The sequence below is a fragment of the Lissotriton helveticus genome, chromosome 3_1 (assembly GCF_964261635.1).
Source record: "Lissotriton helveticus chromosome 3_1, aLisHel1.1, whole genome shotgun sequence".
In the NCBI taxonomy this organism is placed as follows: domain Eukaryota; kingdom Metazoa; phylum Chordata; class Amphibia; order Caudata; family Salamandridae; genus Lissotriton; species Lissotriton helveticus.
The window spans coordinates 300,249,306-300,274,657 of NC_136061.1; the positions used below are offsets into that span (position 1 = coordinate 300,249,306).

The 25,352-nt window shown below is 45.2% G+C and overlaps 1 protein-coding gene across 3 annotated transcripts in view; it reads right to left on the bottom strand.

The window, feature by feature from the left end:
* Positions 1-25,352, bottom strand: part of PRR11 (proline rich 11) — a 309,219-nt gene that overhangs the window by 177,784 nt on the left and 106,083 nt on the right. For all 3 annotated transcript variants that reach the window (XM_078679847.1, XM_078679846.1, XM_078679848.1), the window contains exon 4: positions 6,732-6,854. In XM_078679847.1, coding sequence (XP_078535973.1) covers positions 6,732-6,854 — 123 coding nt within the window. The remainder of the gene's footprint in view (positions 1-6,731; positions 6,855-25,352) is intronic.

Here is a 25,352-nt window from a genome sequence, read left to right on the forward strand (position 1 = left end):
CAAAGGGAATCCCAACCACTGGAAGTGGGATTAAGGGGTACTTTGTAGTGATACCTGACTTACCACGGGTTTGGTGAGTGACACAGGAGCGACAAAACTACTTGGTGTCTTCAGACATGTGGGACCAGTGAAAGTGAGGGACAAGCCTGTCCCAAGTCTTGCTTTGCCCAAGATGTCCTGCAAGGGGAATGTCAAATGTTAGGGATAGAAGGAAACCCCTGAATTTCTGATGTATAACCAACCCCCTGGTGGCACCAGGTTTGGGGTCTCTACACTCAGAAAAGAGGAGTCTATCTTCCCAATAGATCCTAGAGGACCCATTGGAATTCCCTGGCTTCTCATGAGCAGCTTGCTGTCTGAGGTATTGAAGAGAAGGGCAGTATTTATGCTTCAGACTCAAGTCTGCACTGGAAGAAACCCCTGCCTCAAGAACTCTGCTGTGTCAGGCCCAAGTTCCTCTCAGACAGTTCCTTCACAGGGGCTGAGGTCATCTCCCTCAGGAGGCTGATCCTCACTGGGAGTCTGAGAGAAGGATAATTCCTTGCCCTTCCTGCTCCTTCTCTTAGGAACTAGTTGGTCCATTCTTCCAAGATCCAGAGCTCCCTCAGTGCTGCACTGTTTGGCTTGAACCCTAGTAACAGAAAATGCACTGGCAGAGATTCCTATCATTGCTGCATGTGTCCTGAACTCCACTTCAGAGCAGGCTGAAGTTTTTAAGTCGTTGTCCAGTAGACATTCCACAGATAGGTCTAGGGAAACCACACCTCTTTTAGGGCCAGTTACCTAAAAGAGGTAAAAACCGCCAAGGAATGATCAGTCCTGACATTACTTGCATTGGTCACTTGGTACATATGACCAAGTATGATCTGGTCAGGAGACACAACATTCTCTGTCATCATAGTGACACTGGCCTCTGTGTCTCTGTATGCCACGACAGATTCCTGACCATTAATCAGAGGCTGTTGCCTGTACTTGCACGTGTTAGTGGGACTTACAAGTGTGGCAGGTTCCATGCCACTGTCCCATGACAAGGGTAGCCAGAGTGGGAGTCCTGACTAGGCCATAACCCACTTCAGAACCCAAGGTTAACCATACTAATACTTTGGGGGCACTACTACTACTTGTACTGGTGCTAGGGGCGCAAGTTGCCTTATGGGCAGTAGTAGTAGCTTCTTTGTAGACCAAATGGCATCCCTTGCTCTACGGCCTTTCTCCTTACACAGGTAACGCCTTGTTTCTTGCCAGAGGAAGAGTAGGTTTGCAACCCACCCCCAGAAGAAGATTTTGGGGGACCTTTTAAAGTCTTTTTCTGTCACTTTTCACCACACGCTTCTCTTAGCCCTTAAAAGAATCTTGCTTCTTCTGGTCACCACCACCATTGTTTTTCTTCTTGACCCTGGTGCGGACCCCTTTGTATGCCTTCTTTCCCAATTAATGGGGAGAGGTCAGATCAGAGTCCACCAACTACTTGTGCAGCTGTTGATTTTGACAATTATTAAGGATGTACTCCCTCATCAACAAATTGTATAGTCTCTCATAATCATGTACGTTACTTTCCAGGGAAGCCAGCCTTCCAGAGCCTTAATAGCACTGTCTACAAAATCAGCCCAGTCTTGGGTGTGTGCCTTCTGTGGGTCTCTAAACTTAACCATGTATTGCTCAGTGGTTAAACCAAGCCCATGTATGAGGGCACTCTTCAAGACTGTATAGTTGTCAGCATCTTCCTCCTTGACAGTGAGGAGTTGGTCTCCACTTTTTGATAGCACAGGAGAGACAAATGTTAGCTGCCCACTGCCTTTGAGGGAACTTCTGCACTTTACGAGCCCTCTCCAAGGCAGTGATCCATTTATGGAGATCATCCCACTCCTGGTAAGAAGGGACTATCCAGCTCAGGTTCCTGGTATCAACAGATTGCTACTTTATTATTACGATAGCATATTTCAAAGAAGATGATCAATAAACAAAGAAAAACGAATGGAGAAAGTACACCACTTCCTTGTTCCACAGCTAATATTAAATAATGAGGGCAGTGTATCATTCGGAAGAATTTAGACCTCAGAAGCTTAAAGGGCTAAAGGTTCCCTGATGGTACTATGTCCAAATCCCATCCTGACCATCATCACTCATATGAAGCTCAACTCTGCTCAGTCAAAAGGCTTTTCGGCATTCAATCTAATAATCAAGAGTTGGGCATGGAACCCTGCTAATCCACATAAACTTAAAAGGGATAATCAGAATGTAACAACTTGCTTGTAGCTCCAAGTATGACTTACTCTCACCATTAAGAAGAGAAATCGATCTATAATATTCAACTTTCTGGGTATCCGTACATTCCTTTGGCAAAACATTAATATTAGCTTCTGCTAGTGAGTACAGTTGAAAAATGTAATGAAATTGTTTCTACATTTGTCCAAGTACATCCCAGTGGAATACCCCAAAAATTCCGATGGGTGCTTATACAGGCCCATTTGTCATTCCAGGAAAACTGCTTTAAAAAAATATATGAAATCTCCTGACTATTCAATTGTTCAGATACCCTATTCTACTGTATAACATCTATGTTGGATTTAACCCTTGCACATCGCAGAAATAAAGAAAATCATCAGAATGAGAAAAAGTTTTTCCAGAACCCTTTGTTAAAAAAGTACCATATCATTATTCAAAAATCCATTTCTTCTCTTCCGCCTAAATTTCACTTTCAATTTAATCCCATTGCATGTTCACTCTTCAAGCATTTTCTTTTTTCTTGGCTGCCTAGGAAGCCCATCTACTCCCTTTGATACCAATTTCATGCCGGTTTCCTTGTATCCATCCTTTTTGATTGATAATTCTGGCTACTTCCATCTCTGACATTTGTGATTTACCACAATCTATTTGCCATGGGAGTTCATTGCCCAGCTCCATGTTTAACTGCAATGAAATATGCTTATTGACAATGATTTAAGTTATCTCACTTATTTCAGTCTTCATTCTCTTTTTGCCTAGACCCTTCCCCCACCAATACAATAAATCTTCCTCTTTAAAAAATACTAAAAAGTGTCCCACATTATCAGTGCATTCGGCTCAATGATGTTAACATTAAAAAAGATCTATAATTAATTCTGATAGTATGCTCTTGAAGCGTTTCACTGCAACACTGTGAAATATCCTCTCTGCACTAAAAAAGTCTATTGATCTTGCAAGCATAAAACACCATTCTATGGTTAGAAAAGCTAACATGATCTATCCCCGCCTTCAGGCTATTATGCCCCACTTTTGAGCAAATCAGTCCTTTGGATGTTGGATATTAGCATAAGTAAAGTAAAAATGACTTATCTTTATTATGCTTAGAGCATCATATATATTCAGGAAGCTGGGAATAGCAATCATCTCATGGAAAATCGCTCTGCATATTTAATACTTGAGGGATAATGAGAATGGTGGTCCAGTGATACATCAATAACCAAATTGAAAGCCCCCACTTTCCCATCAGGCTTTGAAACTAAGACCAATACCCGCATAAATTATAGTAGTGGACCACTACTACGTACAATTGGATCGTACAAATTGGATACATTTAAATCCATCTGTCTCCTTGAACCTTCAAAATTTCCCAGAATTATGGAACGCTTTCCCCAATACCTTAGAATTGAGCCAGGAATGAAAGTAGAATAATCATACTATGTGTGGTTCAATTTAGGCAAAATCCTAAACTCTACTTCAAGCCCTTGGATACCAAATATAGGTACTTTCCTGGCTGTAGCTGTGTCTCCAGAGCTAGAATTAAATTTGCCTTATCCAGCTATAATGTGACTCTAGTCTTTTTTCTATCGGACTGTAGACGGTTGATGGTCCAATTGCAGACTTTAACCTCCATCATAATTTCTGATTAGACCCTGGAATAGGCATGTTCACCACAAATCTCAGAAGTAGGAGGAAATGGCTCCCGTTCATGAGAGCCAACACAGATGACACGTTGATTATGTTATGTTATGTTAAATGTATTTTTGAGCGCACAGCTGCCCCAGCGAAGGGGCGTCCTGGCGCTATATCTGAAAAAGAACATAACAAACAAGCAGAGTAGGAAGCTAATAGGGCAGTGGGAAAAGATAAGTTTTCATAGCTTTCCTAAAAGCAAAAAGGTTTTCTAAAGAACGAATATGAACAGGAAGTGCATTCCACAGTTTGGCGGCCAACACCATAAACGATCGACCGCCCAATCTGCATTTGCGAAATCGGGGAACACATGCCAGGCTTTGGCCAGCAGAACGCAGACTACGCGAAGGAGTGTAAGGAGTCAGGAGATGCTGAAGGATGGCAGGAGTATCAGATTTCAGAATTTTAAAAGCAAAGCATAATGCTTTAAATTCAATGCGTCTGATGACTGGCAACCAATGTAGTTTAGCAATTGTGCTGCGGACTGAGCAGACACGTGGGAGGCCTACCAGGGCCCTAGCTGCCGCATTCTGGACCCGTTGAAATCGCAGGACTTCCGCATGGTTAGCGCCCAGAAGCAGTGCGCTGGCATAGTCGAGTCTAGATAGTACACTCGCTTGAACCACCATCTGGCGAGTGGGGGCATCAAAAAATTTGAGGATAGGCCTCAAACCACGTAAGATGCCGAAGCACATAGATGCCACCTTCTTAGTGTGACACGAGAAGGTAAGTTTGGAGTCCAGCCAAACGCCAAGGTTTTTTAGTTCCGACACCGGTTTTGGGGGGGGTCCTAACTCCTTGGGCCACCAGTTTGCACCCCACAGATCTGGCTGTTTACCCAGTACCATCACCTCGGTTTTGAGGGCGTTGAGCTGTAAGCAGTTGGCCGTTAGCCAGCTGGCAACTGCCCTCAAACCGTCCGCAAAGTTGGATGTCAGTTGGTCGGAATCTCCGTTAAGGGCCACCGCCAACTGGGTATCATCGGCGTAGGATACCATTGTGAGACCCCATCTCTTCGCAACCTCCGCTAATGGTTGAACGTAAAGGTTGAAGAGAGTGGGGCTCAACGCCGACCCCTGCGGAACTCCTTGGGTGATGGCACGGGATTTAGATCTAAATGGTGGTACAACCACCTGAAAGGAGCGTTCCGATAGGAACGACTGAAACCAGTCTAACGCACTACCTGAAATACCAGCCTCCCTAAGCCTCTGGACAAGAATGGGATGGGATACAGTGTCAAAGGCGGCACTGAGGTCCAAAAGGACCAGTGCCGCCGTTTGACCGACATCTAGTACAGAGCGGAGGTGTTCCACCATATATAGGAGTGCCGTCTCTGTACTGTGTCCAGGTCTAAAGCCATTCTGTGTGGGATCCAATAGTTGAGCTGAGGTCAGATGTTTCGTTAAAAGATTATTCACATGGGCCTCTGTGATCTTTGCCACCCATGGAAGGAGAGAGATTGGTCGATAGCTCTCCGGCTTCAATGGATCCAGTCCTGTTTTTTTTATAATAGGCATAACACAGGCGGCTTTCCAGGCAGGCGGAACTAAACCGATGGTTAGGGATTGCTCCACAAGATGACGAATGGGGGGAAGGCAGAGGGGCGCTGAGTCCACAAACTGGGCTGGTCTTAAAGGGTCATCTGGCGAGCCAGATTTGACCTTGGCCACCAAGAGGTTAAACTCTGATTCTGATGGTATAGGAAGAGTGGCCAAGCCTAGATGAGTACGAGATGTTATGATTGTACTGTCCAGGTCAGCTTTGGGAAAAGAGCGATAGATAGCACTAACTTTTTCCACAAAGAAACTGGCCAGACCCTCACAGTGAGCAAGGGAGCAGATCTCGTTATTGGGGAGTCTGTTCACTGTGAACTCCTTCAGGACTTTAAAAACCAGCTTGGAAGGGTTAGAGCTTGCCAGAAATTCCCGAGCATAATAATCAGCTCGGGCCCGGCAGACAGCTCTATGGTAAACCTTAACCTTCGCCAGGTAGAGAACTTTTAGGTCTTTCTCATATCTCTTCCTCCAAGCTCTTTCGGCTTGGCGACAGGTAGCTTTTAATCTCCTGAGGTCCTCCGAGTACCAAGGGTTAGACTGGGAGGAACGGTTCCTACTCCAGGTAGCTGGTTATGTACGGATTGGCGTGAAAGCCCTATATGCTTCACTTAACTGCATTATTCTCACTATGGAATACCATTACATCAAGTGTCTCTCAGTTGCCAGCGAATAGAAACACTCTAGAAGTTATCAATGTCAAGAATCAAATAATCAATAATCTCAGCATAGAATTGCTCGGAAAAAAGACACACCACCATTCACGGCACCACAAGATGGCAGAAGGACAACACTTTCTTTAATAGTTTTTATTCCCTCTATCAGACTCTGCTGTGTATTCCCTAACTTTTACAGATGAATTTCCTCCTTAAATAAGAGGTTTAAAACATTTTCAAGATTTGCATCACATACACGTTAAACAAAATACAGCTTTCATTTAATACACTGTTACTGAATCCTGCACATAGGAGGAACACTCTGTTGAAGAAGCTCAATTGAGTCACCATGTGGGATAAATATGTGCTTCCAGTATCAAAATGTGCATTACTGAAAATTATTTCAAGACTTAGTCACCATAGAATTTCTCAAAACTAAATGTTGCCAGACTAGTTGCAAGAACCATAAAAGTATATTGTGCTTTTTCGTTCTTTTAATTATACTACCTGCTGGACTGCCTTTCAGATTTATTTGCAAAAAAAACACACAGAGTATGGCAGAATATGAAATGAAACACAAATTAAAGAAAAAGGAGGAGAACCTGACCGTTATTGCTTCTTGCAAAAGTGAGAGTTCAGTTTCCAGCTTTTGCACTTGGTTCTTAACAGCAGTCAGCTCTCGAAGGTAGATGCGGGAAGGAAACAGAATATCTTTCATTACGTCAAAACCCTACAGATGTAACAAAGAAACACATTAATCGATACCAACTGTACTAGAAAATCCAGCAGAAATGACAAAGTAATATGTATAAGACATTTAAGCAATCTATGTGATCATACTGACGATGAAGGTCAGGTCAGTTCCTAGCTATATGATGTGCAAACAGCGATGAAAACAGAAAATTTACATAAGCAGATATATGCATAGGTTAACTACTGAAATATGAACCTGAAAGGGCACCTAAGCACACAAATCTGCCATGAAAGAGTACGTCATCTGGCATTAGAGGTGTACTGTGTTAATACCTGTGCTTTATTTTACAGACATCTTATCTTTATATTGAATTGTCTAACACACAAAGTGCAGAAGAGGTCATGAAAATGTAGAATTTCTCCTTTTGTCAGTGTCATTTTTGGAAATATTGCAAGATAAGTTACTTATTGAACATGTTTAGGTCTTGGCCTGATCCAGCGCATGCGCTGATCTAACTGAGACATTTAGTAGGCTGCTTGGGAAAGTGCTACTTTCCCGGCGACCAGCTTACCATCGTTTGCACAAGCACGCGCGCGACGTGCACAGCACCTTTTTCGGAGCGCGCGCGCGTGCTCACAACTCACGTTTAAAAAAAAATTATTTTATTTTGCAGCCTGTCCGCCCAGCAAATGCTTGTTGGACTTAAAGAGGTAAACAATCGGGAAGTCGTGGATGTATACTTCACAATGTGCTCCACCTCGGGCTTCCCTCTATAAAATTCTTACCACAAAATACCTACTCTACAAAAACTCACCCATTTCACACTGTATTCTTAAAAGCCAGATTTCAGTCTTTTTTTCATTCCACTCGCCAGACTAAGCTGTGGATTCTTCTGTCCCACTGCTAGATTAAGCTGCCTTTTCGAACCTACCACCTACTTCAGTCCCCTTGCAATAATTCCTGCAACTCATCCTTCTGCTGCTGGGAAGATCAATTGAGACTGGGCTCTATAACACAAGGGAGGAGAAAATACCGGGCACAAACAGAACAAGGTCTTCATATTCACAGCATAAACAAACGGAGGGTAAACTGCAAATGAAAAGGCATAAGCAACTGCATCAGGGCGACCAGGTTGTGCCCACTGATCTGTGTTATCAGTCTGACTCCTATTTCTCGGTTCAGTTTTGAAGATGCGCTTGGGAACAGAAGCGCTGCTGCCAAGTGTTACAGTGCAGCAAAATGACTGCCACATTATGTACCAATCCACTCAGGTGCACAGGTTGGCAGTGTAGGCTGCACTCCCAGCAGGGTTGGTGAAAACCACAAAAGTACCACCCAACCCTGGAACACGCTGGCTGTACTGAGTATGTGAGGGGTGAAACAGCACCACACGAAACAAAACTATGAGAGGAATACATGAGCGACCATTTTGAGTGAGGACTGCACAACCTGTCATTTTAATCGGCTCCATTGTTTCACAACGTTACATGTATAAGAGAGAACATCCCGCTACAACGTTTACACAGAGTGCAGCCAGTTTATGGAGAAAATTTTCCCGAACCACAAGGAACTCGTTTTCCTGAAATGATCTGTGTACCATACTGCCCCCTTCAGGGTGCCTATAAAGTATGCAGACAACCAAAAGGAATGTTTCATTATCCCCAAGAAGGTATCTATTTACCTGGAAACAGTTAAATAAACAGGCAATGCACATTATTTATTACTATTTTTTTTTTTTACACACAGCAACGATACGATGTATAGGGCTGGAAAACAAACAGTGCCAAGCCTTACAACCACGTTCTGATCTACAGAACTGGACAACAGGCGGTGCCACTGTGTTTACTGCACTATAGCGGCATTTACAGGGCGATTTCTATACAGAGGAGTGTCTGAAGCGTTTAGAGGACAGATAGAACATTACCAAGTGGGGCTCTTTGATATTAAAGGCTTTATCACACATACTGGGTTAAAACTGTCCTGCTGTTTATTGCGTAGTTCCCACACAATGTGTAAGCAGTCAGACATCCTCTTGCCCATTGCCAACATTTTTATGCAGAACGTCGTGCATGCAGGTCGTAAGGAGGTTACGCTAACTGTCATGCCTGTGATCATGCATGCTGACCTACCACTGCCCGGCAATGTCCATGCGAGAAGAAATGCCTTAGACAGCCCTAGCACTCTTGTCTCTAACAATTATGCACTGAATTGCATACGGCTGGGTCCAAACTAATGTGGCAAGTTGTGAAAAATAATGGACTGGGATGATGCCTGAGTGACCAGTGGCTGAGATTAACTCAAGCTTTCCATCCATCACTTTTTCTTAAAAATCTTTTTTTATTGAAAAATGGCAGCGAACTAAAAAAACAAGCATTGGCATAGCCAATAGGTCTCGCCTTTGGGACCTTACAAGTATTTAGTTATGCAGCACAATATCCTTGGTGCAACAACATTAACTGTTGCATGGCTAAACACTTATAAAGTCACAAAGGCAAGACCTATTGGCTATGCCAATGCTTGTTTTTAACAGTCGTTACAAATAACTGTAGATGGATAAGTAACATCAGTGAGTTTGGTGAGCACAGGAAGCAGTTAGCGTGATGGTCACAGGCACTGATGGCAGACCTGTATATGGTCCCAACACAATACAACATGATGGTTTTTGACCATTTGGAAGAAGCAAAGCAGCAAGGGTTACAACCAGAGTTTGCTGTGACTACTTAGATGGCTTAAAGTAAACCATGACATAAAAAACAATAGCTCGGAACACAAAGTTTCTTGACTTCGGAGTGCATTGCTAGATGTTGCAGGGAGGAGAAAAAGTACTTTGAAAGCTCTCCTTAGCTGCTCCTACTAACCTTACATTTACCAGGTGATCTCCAGCGGCCATTCTAGCTGAAGTGAGGTGCTTCCAGTTGGCTGACTTGATGCCTCTGTAGCCAAATTTGTCATTTAACGCTTTTTTTCTCCCAGGGATATTTGAAAATTAAACCAAGGCCTCAGGATGCAAGTTGGCTTTTGTTTCTTCTTTCTCATAAGAGATGACCTCTCAAAGAAACAGGACTCTGTTCTGATGAAACATGTCCCTCGTAAGTCAGGCAAGCCAGAGCCTCTTTATTTGCATGGGAAGGGGACGTTTTGGGATGCTTATAGATCATATGAAATGGTATCATGCCAGCGGTTGGGCCAGTTGAGACTGACTGCTTTCGAGACCGAATATAGCACTTTACAACACGTGCTATTACCACGCAGTAGGTTACAACGTGGTTGTTACAACAACCGCGTTGTTACCACGCATGGCTTTACATCGCAAGTCGTTTCGAAGACTTGCGCTAGGTGGCATGCTGGACTTAAAAATAGTATAAATTACTATTCCTACTCCAGTTAGCGCTGCAGCAGAGAAGGTGTTGGATTTAAAATCCAACACATTCCCTGGTGTTGCATGCCACCTAGCGCAAGTCGAAGAAACGACTTGCGATGTAAAGCCACAAGTGTTAACAACGCGGACATTGTAAAGATCGCGTTGTTACCTACCTGAGTGGTAATAGCAGCATTGTAAATGCTGTTTCCTTTCGAGACCAGCCCTGTTATTGGTGCTCTCTTGAGGCGTTGATTCAAAATAAATACTCTTACCACACCACCTACGTGCGAGGAAGCTACATCACAAAATTCTCTCATCTAAATTCTTCTGTGGGGGCAAACATAAACAAGCATTTACAATGCAACGGTTTTGCCTTTGCAAAAGTTAGAGCTATTGGCATTGTAAATGACAACTTTTTTATTTATGTGTTGGTTTTGAAAACAGATAAATAAATGGCATTGTCATTTTCAATGGCAATAGCTTAATCTCTCGCAAATGCCACACACACACACCCATAGAGAGCCCCCCCACACGCACACAGAGCCCCCCCACACACACCCACACAGAGCCCCCCACACACACAACCACACAGAGCCCCCCCACACACCCACACAGAGCCCCCCCACACACCCACACAGAGCCCCCCCAACACAGAGCCCCCCCCACACACATCCACACAGAGGACCCCCACACACCCACACAGAGGCCCCCCCACACACCCACACAGAGACCCCCACACTGCGAGCCCCCCCACACACCCACACAGAGCCCCCCCACACTGCGAGCCCCACAAAGCACATATTACTGTAACTATTTGAGGAGATAATAGGTGCAGTAACAGCAAATTTCACAGCGCCTTATTCTGGGACAATCTTACCAACAACTGAAAGACCTGAGGGGCATTTTTTTTTGCTTTCTTAACGGCCCATCATTACAATTACTGAGCACTTTACTAACCTGGGTCATCAAAACTAGTAGCAGAGCTCAATTTATCCCGGTTATTGCAGTCGATGGGGCAGCTGGATACCACCGCCTGTGTTTTTGATGGCTGCCGCTTTTTTTTTTTTTTTTATCTTACTGATTCAAAAGTACCTGCTGCTGCAGAGTTCCTTGTGGGACCAGCACTAAAAAGTAAAAGTAACTGGTGATTAATGTCCCTGCAGAAGTGAAACCAGAGTTATGTCTAGGGGCAGTTTGGATTCACCAAGTAGCGCAGAGGGTTAATGTGCCTGCTGAACAGTACGTGCACAATGCAGATTAAAGAACTGGGTTACCGCTTTTGCGACAGAGAAGGAGGTCGTAGGGGTGGGGGAGGGCAAATAGACTGTGGCACTAGGCCCACCAGCTATAAATCCGGCCCTGACCACCAGTTCGTCTATGCATGGCACTGGAAACAGCAACAGGGTTTATTTGACGCCAACCCCTTGTCCACCCACCGAATTGAAATCTGGTGTGAAGGTTTCGTCCTACACAGAGGTGTCATCCCAACCACAGGAAATACAAGCAAGTGTAAGCACAACATGAAGTACAGCGAAATATTATTAGCAAAGCGCCTTCAGGCTTGGGGTTGGCACTATTTGTTATATATATAGTTTGTAGCTATAAGGCAAGGGAGAGAGGTGGAAGAAAGTGCTGTACAACAACAGAGGAGGTTTAGGCGCAAAGTGCCAAATGTATGGTTATTAACTTTTTTTTTTCTGAAAGCATAGAGATGCTTAAAGCTCATCGAAGCAGCATTTTGGCGCTCTGCAGGACACCTATTATTGCTATATGTGCCAGCAAATGGATCCTGCCACACAGTTTGTTCAGTTGGATAGCTTTCTGGGTTGGGCGCTCACTGCAGAGATCTGCGCGCAAACTGCGATCCCTAAACGTATACAGTTTGGGTGCGGATAAAAGGAGTACCGCTGGGTTAGGCAATAATAACAGGTGTGGTGTAAAGCGCCAAGATACACTTCTGCTTGAAGACTGAGCTATGCTCGAAGCAGAAGGGGTGGATGCATCTTAAGAGAAGCTGCAAACCCTGCTTGTGGGGGTGAAAGAAGAGAGCCATGATCTGTTTGTGTCTGAGGGGGGGGGGTGCATAGACCCTTTCTCCTTGCACTTTGGCTCGTGATGTTGCAGAAGTGACATCACTGGGGCCTCTGTGAATAGGGTTCACAGGCTCACACCACAACAACGCCGTGGGGCGCTTGGTCAACTTGACACCTGCGGATAGAGTGCACCTGAGTTCTAATCCCAGCTCCCCTCACATCTATCACCTCGTGTGATCGTGGTCAAATCACCCAATCTGCTTCGAACAGGATCTGTGCTGATTTTATGCTATATAAAATATAAAAAATGGAATGGGTTGTAAGCATGAAACTATGTGAATGAACGTGTTGTCAAAGCACCCAGAAGTCATTGAGTTCACGGTGTTGTGCTAAGCGAGTCCTCCCCCGAGTCACTGCACAGATGTTCGAATGTGTACTGTAGGTCTATGCGGTTATTGTCGGGATCCACAATTTCCCACTCTGAGGGGGCATTGGAATGAGGTGGGGCGGAAGTACTGAAACACGAAACTTAAGACAGACCTCGACAGAGCCCTGTCTGTATTGTATTATTAGGGAAGGGGAGAGAAATAAGCTCGTAGGGTCTACGGATTGTTTATTTGTAGTAATCTGCCCGGAAGAACGTCCAACAGGGATTGGAAACACGTATTTTTGGCTAGAGACCCCACCCACCACTTCGGTGGGGGACAATGGGACTGGCCGGCACGGAGAGGGGGGCTTCGCATGGGGTTTCAGAGGGGCACGTGTACCCTGAGCATCAGCAGCTGTGCAGGATAACACTAGAGTGGCATGTTCTATGAAAGGCAGCGAGTGGCACATGCGTAGCGAGCCTGGCCATCAGCAGTTGTGCCAGGAGCAATGCCAGGGTCGTTTTGAGGTACAGCGGGTGAGAATTCGAGTGGGGGCACACTTGGGTGATGGCTGGCGGTGCCTTTAGTGTGTTGGTACAGGGAGTGAGGCTTGCCATGGCCGGGCACAAGTGGCTGACACCAGGAGCGGTGCCAGGCCCTCCCAGGGTGCCAGTGAGGTGAGGAGGGGAGGGGACTCTGACACTGCCCTTTCCGCCTCCAGAGACGAGGCTGCGGTGTTCTTAGTCGACTCTCGGTACAATAAACCCTCCGAGAGACGTCGATGGCAGTCGTACTCCCTTCCACTTACCAGGGGCCCGGTGCATTTCCAGTGCATACACTGCAATTTTAGGTACGGCGGCGTGCACAAGATCAGACGATGTGTGGTCTAGTACTGAAGGCGAGACCAGCTAATGCCAGCTTTGCAATACATGTTCGCAAATAATGCGAAATTTTTCTCGCGAACTGTCGGGGGGGGGGGATGGAAAGCTGACTTTGGCAACTTGTTTGGCATTTGGCAACTCTGCTTGTGCCCGTCCGAAACTGGTAACCCACACGAACACCAGCAGCGAGTGTGCCCTGCGTTTCTCCTGTAACCTTAGTACACGCCGATCCTGCTCCTCAGTGCCACACTAACAATCGAGCGCCTTCGGGTGACAGTCCAAGAAGCGGCCACAGCTCCTTGAAGCCAGACCGGGACGTGCTATATGGTTCAGGCCGTCGCTTTCCTGTCTTCGAGGGAGGGGCAGCGAGGCAGGGACTGAGGTGCTGGGTATGGGGGTGCAGGGCACCCACTCCGCGTCCCACGTGAAAGTATTTTTCTGACTCAGGTTCCCGTAGGACGTCGAAGTCACGAAAGAGGGTTTCCGAGAGTTAAAAGGCGATGAAAATAGGGATCATTATAATAACACGGTGCTTAAATAGAATCCTCTGGTTTGAGGAATCTACTGCAGATATTTAGACTAGATCAAATCTGTACTGGATGAATTCCGCATTTTTGTAAGTGAGGTCGGTCGAGCGCCACTGGAGTGAGCTGGAGTCATTCACAGCGCTATGAAGCGCACGACTAAGTGAGCAAGCCCTATAAACAAAATTATTATATAGGCGACACTGGGATGTGTTGCTCATTGTTTCGTTGCATAAGTCTTCCAGCCTCACGACTCTTCGGGAAGATGTGTTCTACAGAACATACATCAACCTTTTTTTAAAATGTAATTCTATGTGAATTACCATTCTCGAGGCGCTGAGGTAAGCCGTTGTCTACTGACTATATATACAAATAATGTGTATATCTATCGGTAAAACCTTTATTAACCTTTACTAACACTTACCCATTTTCACGCTGCTGCAGTGAGGAACTCTACGGGTGGTAAATAAATATTTGCTTTATGGTTTAGTACCGTCTACAGCGTTTCCAGCGGGCGCACTAAGGAATGTTATAAAAATGACCCACAACTATTTTGTATATGCAACTATAAATTCTATATTATAAAAAATATAAGCTCGTGACGAGTGGGATAGAGACATTTGAAGCTGTGAGCGGGGCCCGCGAGTGCAATACATAGCGGGGGGCTCGCTGACTCACCCCACGAGCAACTGCACATGCACTTCCGAGCGGGAGGGGGGGGCGGGAAGCGGGAGGGGGGCGGGAATGGACCCGAGCTCCAGAAACTAATCGACATGAGACGCGGGAGGTGGGCGGGGGGGGGGGCTCACGGACAGCGGGAGGGGGGAGGGAACGGCAGCACTCACCTCGACTTCCTCCAGCGGCGGTCGGCCGCGTAATGGGAAAAACAAACACATTTTTAAAAAAACGAAACTCCGCCCACCGCCGCGATGTCGACATCGCAGAGGCGGAGAGGGAAAAAATGTCGGGAACGCCCCCGAATCTGGTCCGGCCTTGACGGACAGATCCGGCTCCCAATGGCTAGCCTCCATTTATGGAGCTAGCCAATGGGAGGAGGGGGCGAGGAGGGGGCGGATACCCGACCCCACAGAGAAACATAAGGATTTTGCTAGCGCATGCGTACTTCGTACGCATTGCCAAGCAAAACCTAAACCAGTACAAAGCCCCTACGAGTTCCAGTTTTCCATATATAGGTGTTCTGAGAAAGAAATAAATTAAGTTCATGTATGTCTAGGGCTGATGAGGCACAGCTGACTCTGATTCTAAAATCATTTGGAAATGGCTCCTGGAGTGTTGTTCGAGCCCCACAGTATCAGCTGCGTGTGATGCCACTAAGGCCTTCTATGGGTCGGTTCAAAAGCAGTATCTATATTGACCCAACTAAAAGAAATGCTTACCTCAAATATTACTACTGTACCTGGGAAGCAGTGTGGAAGGTTTCAGGCAATTAAGATCAGTTGCCTATGGAGAATGTTTCAAATGCTCTCAAGTGAGAGGATGAGCAGCACTCCTTTGGCCTGTCATTGTACAGTATGGTATGGTCTATCATTTTATTGTGCGGTGTGGCATGTCTTTGTATAGTATGGGATGGCATTGGCTATCATTTTATAATATAGCATGGCCTACCATTGTATATTATGATAATGCCTCTCATTGTATAGTGTGGTATGGCATGGTCTGTCATTATATAGTATACATTATGGTGTGGTCTGTCATTGTATAGTATAGAATATTATGACCTCTTATGGTATATATAGTATGGTATGGCCTGTCGTTGTATAGAGTGGGATTGCATGGCAAGACATTGTATGGTATGGTGTGACCCATCATTGATTAGTATGGCATGGACTGCCATTGTATAGTTTGGTATTGTATGACTATGGTATGGCCTGTCATTTTATAGTATGGTATGTTATGGCCTTTATTTGCATTGCCTGTCATTGTATGGTGTGGTGCGGTGCGGTAAAGAATAGTCTGTCATTTTATTGTATGGTACAGTATACTATGACCTATCATTGTTTAGTATAGAATGGTATGGGCTGTCATTGTACAGTATGATATGGCCTGTCATTTTATAGTATAGCATGGTATGGACCGTCATTGTATAGTATGGTATGTTAAGGCATGGCATGTCATGGTATAGTATGGTTATACTATGGTATGGCCAGTCATTGTACAATATGGTATGGTCTGTCACTGTATAGTATTGCATAGTCTGTCCTTGTATAGTATGGGATGGTATGGCCATAGAATTGTATGGCCGGTCATTGTATATTATGGTATGGTATTGTATGGTATGCATGGCCAGCCATTGTATATTAAGGTAAGGCTTGTCATTCTGAAGTATAGTATTGCATAGTATGGCCTGTCATTTTATAGTATGGTAAGGCATGGCCTATCAATGTAGAGTGTAGTATGGTACGGTATGGTATGGCTTGTCATTGGATAGGATGGTATAGTACGGCCTGTACAGTATGGTATGGTATGGCGTGTCAATGCATAGTATGGTATGGTATGGTATTACCTGTCATTGTATTATATGGTTTGGTATCATCTGTGATTGTATTGTATGGTCTGTCATTGTCTAGCATGGCAGGGCCACTCATTGTATACTAAGGTATGGTATGGCATGGCCTGTCATTGTGTACTATGGTAAGATATGATATGGCTTGTCATTGTATAGTATGGAATGGTATGGCCTGTCATTGTGTGGTATGGTGTGGCCTGTCATCGTATAGTATGGTATGGCGTGGTAATCAATCTGTTATAATGTAGACATTAAGCTAATGGAGTAAGTGCAAGAAGAGCAGATAAACAAGCAAAAAAGCACCTTACAATATAATTTTAATTTCGCACTACCATGTTCTATCCAAGCAGCAAGCGTGCAAACATTAACCAATTCAAAACTCACCTCGTTTTTAAAAACAATGTTTAATCATGACCAAGACATCCTATAAATCATTCAACACATACCAAAAGGTACTTTATTACAAACTAATGAAGTGATTACTTAACAGCGATCACCTAAAGCCATTAATGTATTTTGGAATCCTTAAAATAATAACCTGTGGCCTCCTCATGTTATTAAACTGTACCAAAGGGTGGAGGGTGAGAGGATGAAACGTACAACGGAAGAAACATGAACACAGGAAACACGTGGTGAAACCAAACGCATGGAGCAAATCCAGGAGCTAGACAATCTAAAAACACATACACTCTTATTATTAGTGCTGGAAGTAGAATAAAATATAGGCCAAGACAGAAAGATCTAGAGTCGGGGAAAACACACAAACCGAAAGTATAGCCAAGGTGACGCCAGCATGCACTGACCAAACAGAAGCAAGAAAATAAAACAGACAGCGCAGCCAACAAATTGTAATCAGTGGGCAGGCGCCAAGCCAGTTGTATGCAAATAAAATGACCCATAAGAGACCGCACATTTACTCTCTCAGGCAATACTTAAAAATCAAACTTAGGTTGCAGCAATTTCAACCTTTCTCCTCTCATAAAAGTGCTTAATTAGAACACAGTGCTACAGTTTGGTCCATCCGTAAGTTCTCCTGATTTTGGCAGAATATAAGCATTGACATCAGTGATGCTAGGGGAAATAAAGTGGTTTGTCCCTAATCACGAAAATGTGCGTGAAGCGGGGATTAACACCCAGCACTTTAGTTGCCAGCTCAGCCACTATACCACATCACATACCTCTCAACGTTTGCCCTTTAGTTCTTTCCTCTCCACTTGTTCCTTCTACTCCTTTCTGACTTGCCCATTACTACTCTCCCATTATGACTATTTCCACTTCTTCCTTCCTCCACTCCCTTCCAGCATCACCTATAAGCCTTTTCCCACTGCTATCATCCTTTTCCTATGCTATGCCGTTGCTAAACATGGATTTTTCTCTTACAACAGGCACAGTGCATTGGATTCCCCTAACTGGCTTACTTAACTTTCCTGTAAGGCCTTGGTAGATGGTACAAGAAATCCACCAGTGGATTGGGAGCTAAATGGCATATGTGGGTACCAGTGTGTATTTACACCATCCACATAACTGAAATATATGGCTTGAGGGAGCACTAATGTGCTCTGGTTGTGCTATAGTTTAAAAGCAGTGCAGTGGCAAATCGATGGGAACAGTCCTTTGCCATATAGGGAAACCAATTTTTATGTATTAGATAAGTGACCATTTAAGTGTGTTGATGAATCTCACAGGGCTGAGCACTTAAATAAAAAAACGACAAACTACACTTTAGGAATAGTATGCCCTGACAACTACCAAAAATCTATTTTCATGGTGCAGTTAAAGACAAATGATTCAAAGATTTTTTTCCTCTTAGTTTAAAAAAACAAATGCTATGGTGAAAATAGGTTTAAAACAGTTTATGATGAAAAGTAACTCAAATGGTTTAGAACCAATTTCCCACTCAGCCACATCGAGGTTCAATACATATTCCTGGATGGGTTTTGATGATGCCCAGAGGACAGTGGTGTTACCTCTCCTCTGGGCCCAGGAGTCCTAAGTGATGTAAACAACTGTTCACTTAACATGAACACATTATCTGGGAACAATTAAGAGAACAAAAGACAGCCTTAATAATATTTCTGTTGACTCAATGATGCCAAACGTAACTGACAGAAACTGCCCTATTCATTCCTAGGGCCATACTAGTATTGCATTTCTGGTTCCAACCCCAGAAGAAAATGAAACAAGTTTGGATCCTGACAAAGGGGTGCACACCTCATCTAAATATAAGAGTAAGTAGGAGAGGACGAGTTCCTCCACATGATGGATTGTGACAGCAATTCTGATTTTAGGGCTTCTTGGATTTCTTGAAATAAACCAAGAAGTGCTAAAAAGGAGTTGGGGATAATACAAGACAGTAGTCAGAATTGGATTTAGGAAATTCTCCAATCACTCGCTAGTGGACAGGTTAAGATTGGCACCTTACCATTTCCTCTTTGGAACACTGCTGGACCTGGTAAGATAACATCTGTGAACATTAAGACTCTGCATGTTTGCTGGAATAAGAAGACTCAAGGCATCTTGCCTCTTGCTGGCACCCACCAAACTTCAATTGCTTCCAATGGGTCAAGTGTTTGGCCTCCTGTTTGCTTGCTCCAATGACAAAATGTAAAAGGACTCCAGACTCCAAGAAGGTCCAGTTAACCGAGACCAGGTACCTAGAAACCTACTCTGAAGACCGTGGACTGCAGGTGTCACCAGTAGGAACTTTACCAGCAGTTAGAGTAAAGGGGTAATTAGTAGGCTATTTAGGGTAGGCTACAAAGCCTGACCCCTGTCATGGTGGCGGAGTTAATAACCTCCTTCAACCTTAGTAGTTGACCACCTGCAATATTGAGAACTCTCCTTCTGATTGGTGGAGATCTCCGTGCTTTCAGAGGAGTCACAACCACAAAGACATTTTACCTTCACTAAGCCACTGCTATGTTTCATGCAACCACTCAGCAAACTTTGCATGCATTTCTCTAGTGACCTGCCTCTGCGATAGCTGTCAGGGGTTGAGCAGAGTTTCACTGAGAGTCTCACCAGGGCATGTTTATTAAGTTGATATGGGTCTCCACTTCCCAAATTAATAATCTACTTTCTGGCAAGGATTTTCATGAGATTGAACCCTCATGGTCCTCTCTCAGACGTCCATTCTTCTAAGGCTAATAATATACTTAATAATGGCAAACGTAGGTATTTTTAACACCTTATCACCAGCACTTAGAATTTCTATGATGTCCCATACAAATATGAACTTGACCAAAAGAACAAGTTACCTACCTTCTGTAATGAACTTTCTGATAATTTATCTAGCGGAAGATTCCTCACCTGTCAAATATCCCCAGGTGCCAGAGTGGATCCAGAAATTTTTAAAAAGCTCTTCTGCACCAGCAGGTGTTGCTTGGCTCGGCCTCAGTGCCAGGTACTACCCAGACAAGAATTCACCAGAATTATATAGTGCCACAGCAGCGACTGGACATCCGTTCCTTATCCATTTTTTTGGAGGTCTTAAAGTCAGAGATGAGGCCAACAGCAATTGGACAGTGTTTATGCAGTGCAGCAATCTAACCCAGGGCCTTATTAATATGATTGCTACAGGCATTATCAAGAATAGGGAAGCAGGTGGGATGGGTGAGGAATCTATAGAGTATACATCAGAAATATCAGTGCCTACAGATTTGTCGCCCGTTAAATAGATATCATAGGAATGTCCCACACACCATCCTCACAGGTAGTGGGCCAAGGAATGGTATAGGAACACTGACCAAGTGAAAGGGCTCTCTCTTAGCACTTCTCCAAGCAATAATGCATGCGAATGTGTGAACTGATGCCCACGTCGCTGCACTGCATATTTCTGTGAAAGGCACCCTCTGGACAGTGCCAAAAAAGTTACCTTTGTCAGGCACAGTGAGCCCTGATACCTTCTGTAGGTTCCTTTATGGCAAGGGCATAATACATTTTGATAGACAGTACAGTCTTTTTGCTGTTGATGTATCCAACGGAAAGCTCATCATCAGATCAGAAATCCTGGTCATGTTGACATAGTAGCTGAACACCTTACACGGGTCCAGCTTATGCTGCCTCTCCTCCGCCTTGGTGGGATGAGGTGGATAGAAAAATAGTGGAAGAGTAATAGATCGACCCAAGTGGAATGGAAAGAAGGTCACCTTAATGCTCATTATCAGCTTCTCACGTGAAAGGGGGCCTGACACACAGCACTTGCAACTCACTGTTCTGCCAAGCTGTTGTGATGGCCTCACTAACTGCAAAAGGAGGTTCACGCTGAGCAGTAGCTAAACATAGAAATAATAACAGAAGGTCTGCAAACCAGACCCTTCTTGGCCAATCAAGAATGACTTGAACCAAGCCTTGGCGAAGTTTCCTCAGCACTCATGGAATTAACAGTATGGGCAGAAATGCATACTACAGTACGAAATTATATGTTATGGTACTGGGGCTTTTATAGCGCACTTTGCCACCTGGTAGGGTTTCCAGGTGCTATGGAGCCAGTGTATGAGGCCAGCCCTGGAGTGCTTCGTCTAAGATAGTTCTTTATGTCAGCCGAAACACATGCCCCAAGACTTCCTGCAATGGAAACAGGAGGGGCAGAATAGCGGTCAATGCACCTGGCAAAAATATCTACTATGGGGTGCCTAAACATAGTCTGTACCACCTCTGGAGAACACCACTCATGGTCAGCGAGATGAAACAGACTCAGGATTTTGGTTCTCGTGTTTGGGGAGCCTGCCAGATAGTTGGCAACAACCCAGATTCCATGTGGCAGAGCCAAGGGCTCCTTAGAGAGAAGACAAGAGCTTACACCTCACTGCTCGTTCACATACTGATTGTGCTGTCAACCAGAAATTCAAAGAAAGTGCAGGTAGGCCTTCAGCACCAGGCGAATCATCCACAATTTGAGCAAGTGTATGTGTTACCCTTGCTCCTGTGGAGACCACAGTCCTCTGACCTCCAGCTCGGCACACCACCTAAGGTGGAAGCATCTTTTCACCATTGTGGCAACTGCTGATTAATAAAGGAACTTCCCACAGCCCAGCTTCTCCTCTACTGATCCCTACTGCAGAGCCTTCACGGAGAGATTTTGTGTCCAGTACTGCACCTATGAAGAGGATGCAGCATCTTGAATTTCTCCTTGAGAAGGAAGGCATTCAAGACCCTAAGATCCTAGATTGGACATAGACCACCATGTTTCTTCGGAGCAAGGCAGTATCAAGAGTAACATCTCTACCCAATATCTTGCTCATAGTACAAATCTACTGCCCAATTCTACAGTAGGACTGCCACCTCCTGTTGAAGAATGAGAGAATGTTCATTTGGCTGGAGGAAGGAATTGGGGCTATGGGGTAAATGTTTGCTGGAAGGGAGGGGCATAGCCATTTTCTATAATCTGTAGAACCCACTGGTCTGTTATGATGACCGGTCAGGCCCCTGCCCCCACATGCTGCATGTGCTTCCCGAAGTTAAACTAAAGTGGCTTTCCTTTAGTTGCCCGTTCTTTGTTAATTCCCAACCTCTATATTGCTGCAGCAACTGTTTGGCTGCTGGACTAACTGGGAAGGTTGGGTAAGTCGAAATTGCGATCCTTTTGAGTAGCCACAACATTTGCATTGTTACCTGTGGAACTAGGTAGAAGACCCCAACCAAAAGGAACAGGCCATACAATCCCTTTTCAACCTCTTAGGGGCTAAGTTAGCTTGTTGGCAAAGTCAAGACAATCAAAAGGCTTGTCCATTAAACCTGTCTGGACAGCCTCAAGTAGCCTGTTGAGCGAAGCCCAGCATTTTTCCTAAGCACTACAGCAGATACCATATTCCTGGCTACTGAATCTATTCTGTCTAGCCCAGCTTTGAGGATCTTCTTCGCAAGGTCCTGCGAAGTTATCCTTTAAGAGGCCCAGTAGGCTCTGCACCACTACCTGTGGCATCGCCCACAGTGCATGGGTGCCTCAGACCAGCAAACAGGTGGCGTTCATAGACCCGAGTGCCAGACTTCCGGAAGAAAAACCTTGCTTTCTCATTGCCCCTAATTTTTTGTATTCCCAGTCAGGAGGCACTGAAAGGAAAGAGTATAGGTTCTGCTTCAAACGCAATGAATCCTGTACCAGTGGACGTTTGGGGGAAGGATGGGCAGATAAGAAATAACAACCACCAGAAACACAAAAAGTGGCGTTGCTGGACAAATGACCGATGGGTTGAAATGCTACCCTGAGAGATTGCCAGTGTTTAGACTTATTGCAAGCATTCCTCCCATCACCTTTTGTGTTTTTTACTAAATAACGGTCACCAGGTGCCAGTCAGTAGCAGTGAGCAATCTACCTTTTTACTGACACTGCTGAAATAGACTTGGTTTAGGACAACTTGATAGGCTCTATCAAACAAGTTACTTACCTTTGTTAACACCTAATTTGGTAGAGACTATCCGTAGATTCCTTACCTTAGAATATTTCCCAGGCGACAGACTGGACCTGGAAGATTTTGAAATAGTACCCCTACGGGCCGGTGGGTGGTGCCATTTGGGTCGACATAAACACCATTCACACCGGAAGGGACGTGATATACATACATACATACCACTCTGGTGTGCTGAAGTCAGTTACTTACGCCACTTTCCACTCCAGAAGCATGGAGCCAAAATAGGAACTTCCTACTGGTGTAACAAGCTAAGAACCTGAAAAGGTTGTACCTTAAACTGTAATGGGTCCACAGAGTGGGGAGTTCGGGAGGGCCGGTAAGGAATCTGGAGCTAAATAGAGTGTCTACCAGATCAGACGTTGCTGAAGGTAAGTAACCTGTTCATCTGAAAGAGACTTTTAGCCGCAGATTCCTTACCTTAGAATAGATATCCAAACAACACCTCCATAGTGGTATGTAGGAGAAGAGGATCTGCTTTCATGGTTTACCCCACTTTTTTGCTGGTGTCGTCATGTTTTACTGACTGGTCTGACTGGAATCCTGCTAATCAGGCCCTAGTCTCTGTGCTTCTTCCCTAAACTGGACATTCTGAGTACTTAGTTACACCCCAGATTGGCTACTGATGTAACCTTGTAAGTTCCTAGTATATGGTACTAAGGCGCATAGGGACACCAGTGGTCCCCCATGAGCTAACACATGTATTATGCCATCCATGGGAGACCACTCACGTTGTGGCTACAGGCCTGCCATTGCAGCCTGCGTAAGCTGTTGCTAGCAGCACTTACAACAGATATACGTTTCCTTATATCTGAGGTCACTACACTTAAAACCTATAAGTCACCCATTAGGCAGGCCTTTCAATCCTGAAATCAGCGTGTTCGGTTATAAGTGGGAGGGTGCCCCTGCATGAGCAGGACACCCCTACAACCTTTGGAGTCCATTGTCCTGCAAGTCCGAGAATGGCTCAAATCAGGCATTACAATATATAGAGTGGCCATGTGTCATTACGGGATGGCTATCACTAAACTGGCTGTAATGAACCCTGTTGTGTTTGGTATCAAACATGTTGGAATCATACCGCAACATCATTAACGGTGTTGGAGGTATGATTCCATGCACTGTAAAGCTCCTCTGGGAGGCCCTCAGTGCTCCCGGTACCAGTCTTCTAGACCCCGACAGTAAACTATGGCTGCTACCGACCAGAGACACGATTCTGCCCTACTGCTACTTACAATCTTGACCAGGGGAAGGCAGGACAATAGGTTTCCTGTCACAGGGAGGTATGACCCCCTCCCAGACAGAACTTAGTGTATTGGGATAGGGTGAAGGTTTTTGCCAGTGCCACTGGACTGCTATGAAGGGCATATTTGGTGCCCTCCTTGCATTCTCCAGGTGAAACTAGTTCAGGGAGCTGTTGGCTCCTGGTTTGGTGTGAAACTGGACAAAGCACATGGGAGTATCCACCCCACCGTCCAGGCCCTCCTCTGGGAGTGAGCCCTGAATCGTCCCAACCCTTTCCCTAGGGTACTTAAGGGCTTACCTGTGGGTGGGTCCCTAGATTCGTTGTGGGACAAGATTCAGATCCAAAACCACTTCAACTTCCACCGTCTGGGCACTTTGGACCTGAAGCTGCAACTGGGAAGACTCCTGCTGCTCCTGGTCTCATCGTCCTACCAGTCTTCTGCAACATCTGTGCCTGTGCTCCATACAGGTTCTTCACAAAGCCTGTGGACATCCAAGACACCAAAGGAATCTCCCTTGGAGTGAAGAAGTCTCTCCCCTGCATCTGCATGCACCGCAACGAAGCTGACTGTCTGCTGTTCCTGAGCTCCTAGAGACTATGAAAGGTTCAGCAACACAGGTGGTGGTTCTGCAACTCCCTCAAGGCCTGCAATGTCTTCACAGCAAGTTTGAAACCAGTATCCCTCGTGAGAACCGCTGGAGCAGTAGCCCTGTGCACCTCGACTTGCTGTTGCCAAGGCTTGTTGACTCTCTCCTCCAGAGATCTTCGTGTATCCAAGAAACTCCAGCCTCAAGCATCTCCTGAAGTCAAGATCTTTGCCTGCACTGCATCATTTGCACGGTGGGCCTTCATCCTTTGGTGAGCTACTCAAGGTCCTGGTGCGACTCCTGTGCCTTCGACCCATGCGCCCTCTCGAGCACCTTCTTTGGCTTCAGTGGACTCCCCTGCTTGCTCGGGGCCTATTCTGACTTACCTGCTCGTGGTGATTCACTTGGACGGTCCCAAAACTGCACCTTCTTCAGCGACTACGTTGGTTGCTGTTACCAAGGTCAGTTGGTACCCCTGTCGGACACTGACCCCTTGGCTCTTGACATCCGACATGGGACAGCTTGTGAACGGCTACTGGTCTCCTACAGCATTACCTGGCCTGCACAGCCTCAACTTCAAGGGCACCGTCAACTCTCCTG